Source organism: Neomonachus schauinslandi, chromosome 16, assembly GCF_002201575.2.
Source record: "Neomonachus schauinslandi chromosome 16, ASM220157v2, whole genome shotgun sequence".
NCBI classification, from domain to species: Eukaryota; Metazoa; Chordata; class Mammalia; order Carnivora; family Phocidae; genus Neomonachus; species Neomonachus schauinslandi.
In genome coordinates, this window is record NC_058418.1 from 16,106,409 (window position 1) to 16,115,934 (window position 9,526).

At 57.7% G+C, this 9,526-nt stretch overlaps 1 protein-coding gene across 1 annotated transcript; it reads right to left on the reverse strand.

Moving 5' to 3' along the window:
* Positions 1-140: 140 nt before the first annotated feature.
* Positions 141-7,498, reverse strand: KIRREL2 (kirre like nephrin family adhesion molecule 2). The gene is made up of 16 exons (XM_021700855.1): positions 7,447-7,498; positions 7,089-7,238; positions 6,375-6,524; positions 5,858-6,018; positions 5,330-5,480; positions 4,968-5,073; positions 4,698-4,846; positions 4,241-4,368; positions 4,017-4,149; positions 3,597-3,697; positions 3,229-3,448; positions 2,641-2,743; positions 2,244-2,352; positions 1,834-1,899; positions 678-716; positions 141-408 (listed from the first exon to the last, which is right to left on the reverse strand). Exons 1-16 carry the CDS (start codon positions 7,496-7,498, stop codon positions 337-339), a joined length of 1,890 nt encoding a protein of 629 aa, XP_021556530.1. The 3' UTR covers positions 141-336.
* Between the last annotated feature and the right edge of the window lie 2,028 nt (positions 7,499-9,526).

A 9,526-nucleotide genomic window follows, 5' to 3' on the forward strand; every position in this document is an offset into this window, starting at 1 on the left:
TCTGTCCTATGTTGCCTGTCTTCTTAGTACAGGTGATCATTTTGAAATCTCTTCTTTCAATGTCTGGAAATAATTTCCATCCCTGCCCCTAACTCCTATCACCCCCTGTCCCCATCCCTCAACAAAGAGCCCATCTGCCATCTTGAATCCCTTTTACACAGGGGAATAATTGGTCAAATGGCCATCTTGCTCCCACTTGGGGCAACCCCTTTGGCTGACCTCACTGTACACCAGTGATCCAGATAACTGTAATGATCTTTCTCTCCCATCAATGTTCAGTTTTGGAGGAGGAAGGTCACCAACTTGTTCTGATTCCTCAGAAATCAGCACAATCCATTATGGCAAGTCGAAGATTCCAGGACTCTTCATTTGGAGAGGTGTCATACATGAGTCTGGAGACGCGGGTGGCTGGGTATGGGGAAGGCAGCATATGGGAAGGGTGGAGTCCTGGGGGCCAGATCTGGGGGTCCAGTGGATGTAGGTTTGCTGTAGCTGGTAAAAGCTCGAGGGTGGGGTGTGGTGAGATAACCTGCCCGAGCTCTATACAGTCTGCAGGGGGGGACCATGCCTAGGTGTGGGTTAAAGTCATAGAAGGTAGGGGTCCCTGGAGGTCCAAGGGGGGAGGGGGGCGGCAGGAAGAGGCCTCCTCCAGGGCCTTCACCAAGGCTCAGGCTCACACTGACTCCTCGGACCTTGTAGTAACCATTGGTTGGATCCTGAGGGGACAAATGGGATTTGTTAAGTTATATGAGGATATAAGGGGGGGGCAGGGGGAGGTGAGGATCCCTAATGGAGAGACACACTTAAAGCATGACCTAGAGAGAGACTAAAAGGCTTAGAAATCGGAGCAAGCTGAGACCCAGAGACAGAGATAGACATATAGACTGATAGGAAGACAAAGTGGGACAGAAAAACAGTGACAAGAGACAAAGAGACAGAAGGAGATGGGCAGAGAAAGGCAACAACAGAAGGATATAGGCCTGCTAAGGCCTGGTCGTGTGGAAGGAGATGCAGCGGGGAACAGAGACATTGAGACCAAGACATTCATTCATCTGTCCACCAGCCCCAAGGCTTTGATTCTGTGTCATGCTTTATGCTGTTGCTGGAGGTGACTATGATGGGGAGAGACTGGGGTCCCCTGCCTTCATGGAGATCCCAGGCCAAAGAGGACATGGCAAATCCCCAGAGTCCAGAGGGGTCAGCATAGTGATGGGGAAAGGACAGGCAGAGTGATAAGGCTCGATGGGGAAGCAGAAGCAGGGTTTCAGGGTGAGGAGAGGAAGCCAGGACAGAGTGGTCCCAGTTGTGACAGGCAGAACACAGTATGACCAGGGCTGTGAGGAGGGAAGCATGGGCTTTCTAGAACAAGAAATGTTTGAGCCGACACCAGAGGAATGAAGGACAGAATTAGGTAGGTATGGGAAGGAAAGCGGTGTTTTAGGCCAATAGAGTGGCATGTGCTACATACAGAGGAGACACAGAAGGGCTCTGGATTGGGGACTGAGATCAGTGGAGCTCAAAAGAGGGGACTCCAAAGGAGGGGCAGGTTTGGGGAAATGTGAGGCCAATGTGGGACCTGGTAGGTAGAAGGGCCCTGGCAGAGGCATCCAGGAGGCCTGAGGTGGGACTGTGATGGGAAAGCTCAAGGGTGAAGCCAAGGCTGGACAGATTTGTGGGCATAATCAGCGGTGAGTGAAGTGGCCAGGAGGCAGGAAGAAAGGGTGAAGGGGGCCAAGTCCCAGGTCTGGGGTCAACAGAGTGAAAAAGGAGGGGACCAAGCAGGGAGAGAGCTGGAGACTCAGTGAAGGGAACCCCTCCCTTCCCAACACTCACCTTGGTCTCCAGAGCCCCCTCCTCATCCAGAACGAGGTCACTGTGGTCCGTGTGCACAATGGGGCCCTGGGGTAGGGTGCTTAGTGAGAGGGAGTGTTCAGAGGATCCTCCTGGCCCAGTGCCAGACCCTGACAACCCTCAGTTGGACAGTGGAGGCGGGGCAGGAGGGACCAAGAGCACCTGGAGCTGGGGTCTGGACTCAAGACAAAGGGCCCTGGGGACATATCTGTCTAGGGAATAACTGGGTCAGGGGCATATTTGGACTTGGGGGACCTTTGAGCCTGGGGTCATTTGTTGGGACTCAGACCCTCTTTGAGTTGGGGGGCCCAGCTGGGACTGGGAGAACATTTGGGACTGGGTTACTAATTGTTCTAGAGGTAGAGTTGGGTCTGGGCACCCTGGCATCCTACCCGGTCCTCGCCGCTGCCTGTCTCCTCCTCGGGTCCCCGAGAACTGGAGACATCTCTGCTGCCTGGGATTCGCACCAGGTTCTTTTGCTTGGAGAAAGAGGCTGAGGCCAGGGACAGTGGGGCAGCAGAGATAAGGGATGGGGCAGGGTCACAGTTTGTGGATACCAACGAGCAGGAAGAAGGAGGACTGGGTTGGGTCAGGAGGCTGGGAAATGAGAACCTGGGCGGGTAAGGAACGGGACCCTGAGAAGATGGACATAGGGCTTGAGGGAGGAATCAGGGCCTGAAGGTGAGCCAAGACCAGAGAGGTGGGACTGGGGCCAGGTCAAGGCCAGGTCAGCCGGTGGGGAGGGGAGGGTTGGGGGAAGGTTCTGAGGTGGGGCTCAGTCACTGACCCTTGCCATGGCGCCAGCAGCAGAGGGTCACCCCAATGATGACCATAAGAAGAGTCATGGCTGCAGCAGCCACTCCAGCCGCAATCCGCACAGTGGGCAGCAAGTCTGTGGGGAGGAGAGGGGGTGTTCTGAGGAGGCTAAGTGTGAGGCCCAGGAGGAACTGGGGAACCAGGATTCAGGGCTTGCTTGGGGTGGAGTCTCTGGGTTCAAAAGGTCACCAAGTTTGGGGATACCCAGGTTTGTAGTCCCTAGCTCGGGGTCCTTCAGGTTTAAGGGCTCTTGAATTTGGGGTTCCACAAATTTAAACTCTCTGGCTTTAGGGAGTCCTAGATTTAGAGCATTTTTTAACTTTGCAATTCCCCATATTTGGAGCTTCCCTTCTTTGAGGTACCTAAGTGTGAGGGGTCTCTCAGTTTAGAATTCCATATTTAAAGGAATTTAATTTGGGGGTGTCAGGATTCAAAGGACTTGTAGTTTTGAGGCTTTCAAGGTTCGAGGCTGTCTGCATTTGGAGGTCCTTGGTTTAGAGATTGTGGCGTTTTGGGGGTTTGGGATCCTCAGATTTGGAGTCTTTAGGCCCAGGATCTCACCTCTTCGGCCCAGGCTGACCTGGGTGCCTCCCTCACCCAACCGGTTCCTGGCACTGCAGTTGAAACCTCGGCTAAAGTCGGATTCCTGGGTCCCCGAGATGTGTAGCACAGAGATCAGGGCTGGGCCCTGTTCCTGGCGGCCCTCTGGGGCTGGGAACGTCTCCACCAAGAACCGACCCTGAGACCCCGCTGTGAGAAAGCCCCCATCCCAAGACCAGACCTGGGGGCACAAAAAAAGGGAAGTCATTAAGGACATTGGAAGGGGAGGGAAGGGCGGGCAGGGTGTCGGTCATAGCAGTTTTGGAGGTCCGGTTGGGAGGTCAGGGATCACGGCTGGGCCGGTCATGACAGCGGGGACATTTCCTTACCACGGCATCTGGGGCTGGGGTTGCGAAGACTAGACATTGGAGGCGGGCGGGGCCCCTCAAGAAGGCGGGCGCAGAATGCAGGGCAGTCACAACTGGGGGAGCTGGTTTGGAGATTGTGGACCAGTCAGATAGAGGCCCTGCCCTCGGAAACTCCAATTCTCAATAAACCGGGGCCAGGTCTTGGCCCTCTCCGCTAACGCCAGTCAAGCAGGCCACGCCCCTCAACAAACTCAGAACCTCTCAGAGGCTCGCCTTCATTAGGTCCGGCTCCCACCCCAGGCCCCGCGGTCCACCAAGCTCGCCTTTTCAAGGCCACGCCCACTCCCGTTTAGCGCTCGCCCGCTCTGCCCGCTCCCCGTCCCAGGCTCTGCCCTTCTTCGCTTCTGCGCTTCTGTCTTCTAGGAAGCGCCACTTTCTCACCGTTCACAGTCAACCTAGCCTCCGCAGCGCCGCCGCCCAGGCCTGAGAGCCCCGGCTCAGCTCTGCACAGGTAGTCGCCTGCATCCTCGGGCCCCACCGACGGAAGACGCAGCGTGGGCCCGGAGCTCAGCACCTGGGATGGGGTAGGGGCGTCAGGGGCAGGACCTTGAGGGGAAGCCCCGTCCACAGCCAGCCGCGGCCACAGGCCCCAGATCGTGTCTCACCTGCGCGTCCCCGCTGCGGGTCCAAGTTACCCGTGGGAGCGGGTTCCCGCGCCAGGCACAGCTGAAGGAAGCGTCTTCCCCTACGTCTACTGACATGGGCTCTGGCCTTGCCTGCAGAATTGGCCCGACTGGAGGGGAGAGAGGAGGCGTCGCATGGCCGGGGAGGGATGCAACTTCTGACCCGGGATCAGCCACTCAGAAACGACAGCCCCAAGGGCCCGAGTATAGGCTGCCAGTCCACAGCCACTCGGCTCACGGTCCCGGCTCACACGCCCGGGCCCCGCCCGCGCCCCGCCCGCGCCCCGCCCCTGCTCCTCCTTGGCACTGACGCAGCACAGCCAATCCCCGCCTACATCCTATTCCGGCTCCACCTCCTCCCGAGGCCCGTCGCAGCCACGCCCCACTCTAGCCCCTGGCCCTTTACCGTCGGCCCCACTTTGGCCCCACCCCGGCTCACACTGCACGTCCAGCGCGGTGCTGCGGTTGGCGCTACCCACAGCGTTGCTGACCTCGCAGGACACCGGCTCAGTCAGGAATGAGGAGTCTGCCACGACCTCCAACATTGGCCCGCGGGCCCCGAGCACCGGGGAGCCTCCCTTTGCCCACCTGCGGAGGGAGTGGGGCTGTTCGTGTTGTCCCTGCTCCCCAGGCACACCCACTCATGTCCCAATCGCAGTCCTCCCCAAACCCGTGCTCTGGGCTGAGGAGAGGTGACCTTCGTCCTCACCTATAGCCAGTGACAGGAGGTTGGGCTGTGGCCTGGCACAGAAAAGTGACCTTCTCTCCCTCCAGCACAGTCTGTGGTTCTGCAGACAGAGTCACCACAGGGGGGTCTGTGGAGGTGGGTCATGGTCAGCGGTGGGCAAGGACCTGGAACACCTCCACGGAGCACCTGAGTCCAATGCCCAGCCTCTCACGGGCTGGGTCCCCAGGCTCCTCTTCCTTTTGAGCTAGGAGCCCAGGACTCCAGTTCCCAATTCCCCCAGGGCCCCAGGTCCACAACCTCCTCCTTCCTCATACCCTGGAGTCTAGCCCCAGGTCCCTCTTTTCCCCAGGGCAGCTGGCTTAAGGGCCACTAACTGCACTCACACTGCAAGCTCAGTGTGATAGCTGTATCCTTCCCCGACGGCAGGGCTTGGCTCCGGGCCCGACAGACCAAGGTGGCTCCATCATCATGACTGGAAGGAGTCAAGGATAAGATGCTCTCCACTGATCCAGTGGTTCCTTCCTTCAGCAGGGTCTGGAGGTTATGAATAATAATACTGATTTCATCTACCCCTTATATAGTGTTTACTACGTGTCACTTCTAAGCACTTTATTTAATCTTCACAATTACCCTATGAAGTGACTATAATTGTCCCTATTGCACAGATAAGGAAACTGAGGGACAGAGGGGTTAAGCTACTTGAACTTAAGACCAATCAACTAGCAAGTGGCTGAGCCAGGATTTGAACCTAGGTAGTCTGGCTCTGGAGTTCTTACCCTTAATCACATACCAAGGGTCCCAATACTTGAACCTCTTCCCTCCCATGCCCCTCTCTCTGGATAAGCCTATGATCTGAGTGGGCCCCAAATTTCCCTGAATGGGCAAGGGCTGAAGAGGGATTTGGACCTGACCTGGTGGAAGGTGGTCCCATCCAGCCGGATCCCATCTCGGAACCACAGCAGCTCAGGGGTGGGGCGGGCATCCCCACGGCTCCGACAGGTCAGATTCGCAGGAACACCAGCCACCAGAGACACAAAGGGGCCACCCAGCACCTGGGGGGCTTCTGGGGGCACTGTGGGGTGGATTGGGGGTCAGAGCTGGATCCTGGGCCCCAAAACCCCAATCTTTTTTTTTTTTTTAATGTTTTATTTATTTATTCATGAGAGTCAGAGAGACAGAGAGGCAGAGGCAGAGGGAGAAGCAGGCTCCCCGCCTAGCAGGGAGCCCGATGCGGGACTCGATCCCAGGACCCTGGGATCATGACCTGAGCCGAAGGCAGACGCTTAATGACTGAGCCACCCAGGCGCCCTCAAAACCCCAATCTTCCCAGCCCTAACTGACCACCCCTCTGGGCTCCCTGGACTCTGATACTCAGCTAGCACTGGCTGTCCCCTGGGCTTCCCAGGGACAAGTGAGCTGGGTCCTCACCCAACACAAGCAGTTGGGCTGGTCGAGAGCGGAGGCCTGCTTGTGTAGCCTGACATTCATATGAAGCTTGATCCTCTAGCTCCACGGGCCTAATGTAAAGATCGTGCTGGCCACTGGCTGCATTCCCTGATATCCAGTACCGGGACCACCCTGCAGTTAAGGAAGAGGCGGTCACACCATGGTTCTGAGTTCCTGGCCCCAGCCTCCCTCCCCAGACATCCCACACCAGAAAGACACCCAAAAGTGGGTGCTGGGCCAGAGAGATTCTAACCCCCTCCCAATCCAGAGTCATGGCAAACTGGGGGTGGGTGAAAAAGTCAGAAAAAAGCAAGAGAACAATTGCCATAGAAGTCAGATTAGATACTACCTCTGGGGTGAGCAGAGGGCTATGATAGGAGAATGGAGTAGAAAAGGCTTCTGGGGAGCTGACAATGGACGTGAGTAGTAGTTACATGAGTGTCTACTTTAGAACTATTTGGCAAATCTTCCCTTTATGTTTTAGGTGCGTTTCTGCATTTATGTAATATTTTATAATGCAAATAAAAATCCCCTACTCCCCAAAGAAGAAGCTAAGACTTTAGTTCTCCCAGATGTTCATCTGAGCCCAACAATTTCCCAAATTTGAAAACATCAAAATAGAAACTTCAGATGACAGACCAAGCCCAGCACCCCCACCTGGAGCCAACCCCTCCTGAGTAGAGAGAACAGTCTCACCTGGCAGGTCCCTTTCACCCCCTAGAGCCAGTCCATCCTTAGTCCACTGAACCAGCCCCCAGTATTCACCCAGGGCACAGGGCAGCCGGGCCTCATCCCCCAGCAGTGCCACAAGGTCATCTGGTTGTTGCAGGAAATGGGGCAATAGACCTAGGAGGATCGGGGGAGGGGAGCAGGGTTGAGTTTAGCAATGAGCTTAGCTCCTTCATTCAGGACCCAGGAGTCCAGCCTCCCAGAGTTCTCCCCCTGCAGACTTAGGAGTCTGAGCACACACCTCCCCCCGCCCCGTTCCATCTACCCCAATAAAGAGGCAGCTGGCAAACAATCCTCCCCCCAATTTCCCCACCCCTCGAGGTACCTGCATGCCCTCGGAGGCAGAAGAGGAGGACGAGGAGAGTGGGAACCAGCATTCTGAATGTGTGTCCCCCAAGATCCCGTAGACTTGCTGTTGCACTGGCTTCCTTGCTAAGCCCGTCCTCAACGGCACACCTCTCACCACCCTGGTCGGGGCTCCTTTCGCGCCCGGGTCTTCGCCCCAGGCTAGGAGCCACCCCGTTTCTGGCCTGGAGTTCCCCAAGTCTGCTCAGCCGCAGGCTCCAACACTCAGAAACACAAGCGGTTTCCGCGCCCTCGGTCTCTGAGAGACCGGGGAGGGCCTGATCCCACTCGCCCCGCCCCCTGGGGAGACCCGCCCCTTCCCATTGAGTAACTCCCGCGGCCGAGACGTGGATGAATGGGGGCACCGCAGGGCGGGGTCTCCCGCGGGCGGGCGCCCCAGCCAAGTTGGGGTCTGGGAGCCGGAACACCTGGGTCGAAGGAGGGCGAACCGGCTGGGTTGGACACCTGCACCCTGCCAGGCTTGTTGGGGGCATGGCCGGGGAGAGAGTGGAAGAAACTTGCTCAGCCTGGGTCCTGGAGGGAACTCGCCGAGTGGAAACGGAGCTATAAATGGCAGCCCCTGGGGCTTCGCTAGTTTCCGCGGCTTGGAGAGGCGGGGCCCAGGGCTCCCCTGGGCCTGCGGGTCAGGAAGAGGACACCGGGTGCCTGGGGGCAACTGGGACCCCTGAGAAGAGGAGGGGATTCAGTTCTTCTCGTCTCAAAACCCCAGCTCAAAATATCCCTCTGCCTGCCTTGTGACCGCTGCAAACCATAGCACGTCCAAGGATCCAGGAATCCAGGCCCCAGCCCCTCCTTTCCCGAGACCCCGCAGTCCAGGCTCAGCCCCTCATCCCACGCGACTGTGGTTGCCGGGCGACGGCTGGGGGGCGGCGGCGGTGCCCGAGCTGGACCAGGCGGGGAGGCTGGGAACCGCGCAGCTTGTCCTGACGGCTGCATGCCGCCCAGCTGGGGCGTTCCCACGCTGCAGGCGGGCCCGTGCGCTGCGCAGCTGGCGGGGCAGGTGGGCGGGACCCTGAGCCCACCGAGTGGGGCCTGGGGGCCTGGGACTCGCGGTCTGACGTTCCTGAGCCTGCAGGGACTGGGGGTCCACACTCAGGTTCTCTGTTGTTCCTGAGCTCAGATTCTTGCGTCTCCAAATGGCAGAGGCTTGGACTCCGGATTCTGAGACCGGGTATTCAGACCTCTGTTGACTGAGAAGCTAATGGCCTCAACTGCGAGTTTCTGGGGGAGTTGGGGACTCAACTAGGTCCCCTGCCTGCAGCATGGTGCAGTTGGGAGAGGATGAAAGGGGGTCAGAAAATCTGGTTTTAAGTCTTAAGAGTCAGTGGATTAACCACCAATCTCTCCCACCCCCACACGGGCCCAGGAGGATTTGTAAATCACAGACAGTGAACATCTGCCCTAAGTCCCGTGTGTGGTGGGGGGAAGGGTTGGAGGCCTGAACTCCTGGGTCCTTGGGGAGAAGCAGCAGCAGGCCTGGACTCCTGAGTCTGAGAGCGGTGGGTCCTCGGGACCCAGACTTCTAGGTCTGGGGGCCTGAGCCGGCTTCTGTTTGGGGAATCCAGCGCCTGGATTTTGACAGAGGATGAGCTTGGAGCCAGGACTCCTGAGTCTTGGGGAGGAAGTCACCTAGTAAGGCTGTTTTTCCAGACACCTGACTTTGCTTCCCCTTCCTGGCTCTCTTGGGCCGTAGGCATGGAAAAATGGAGAGTGGGAGGTCCCAGGAGCATCCAGAGAAGGAAAACAGCCAAGGTGGAGGGTGGAAGGTTTGTCCTAATTAAAGGTCCCAGCAACTGACAGCTCTACACCCCGGCCCTGAGGGACACCATCTGGTGAGAGCCCCTATTGACAGAACCTCCAGCTCTGCATCCAGACCATTCCCCAGGAGGTGTGGGGGGCAGTTGGGAGAGGGAATGTGCGGGAGGGTGGGGAGTCAGTAATGGGAGGGAAGAAGAAAGACTAGAGGGAATATCAAGGATGGAGCTGTGGGGGTTCAGGCCAGATGCCTCATCTTGTTCCTGGAGGAGGACCAGAGAAGG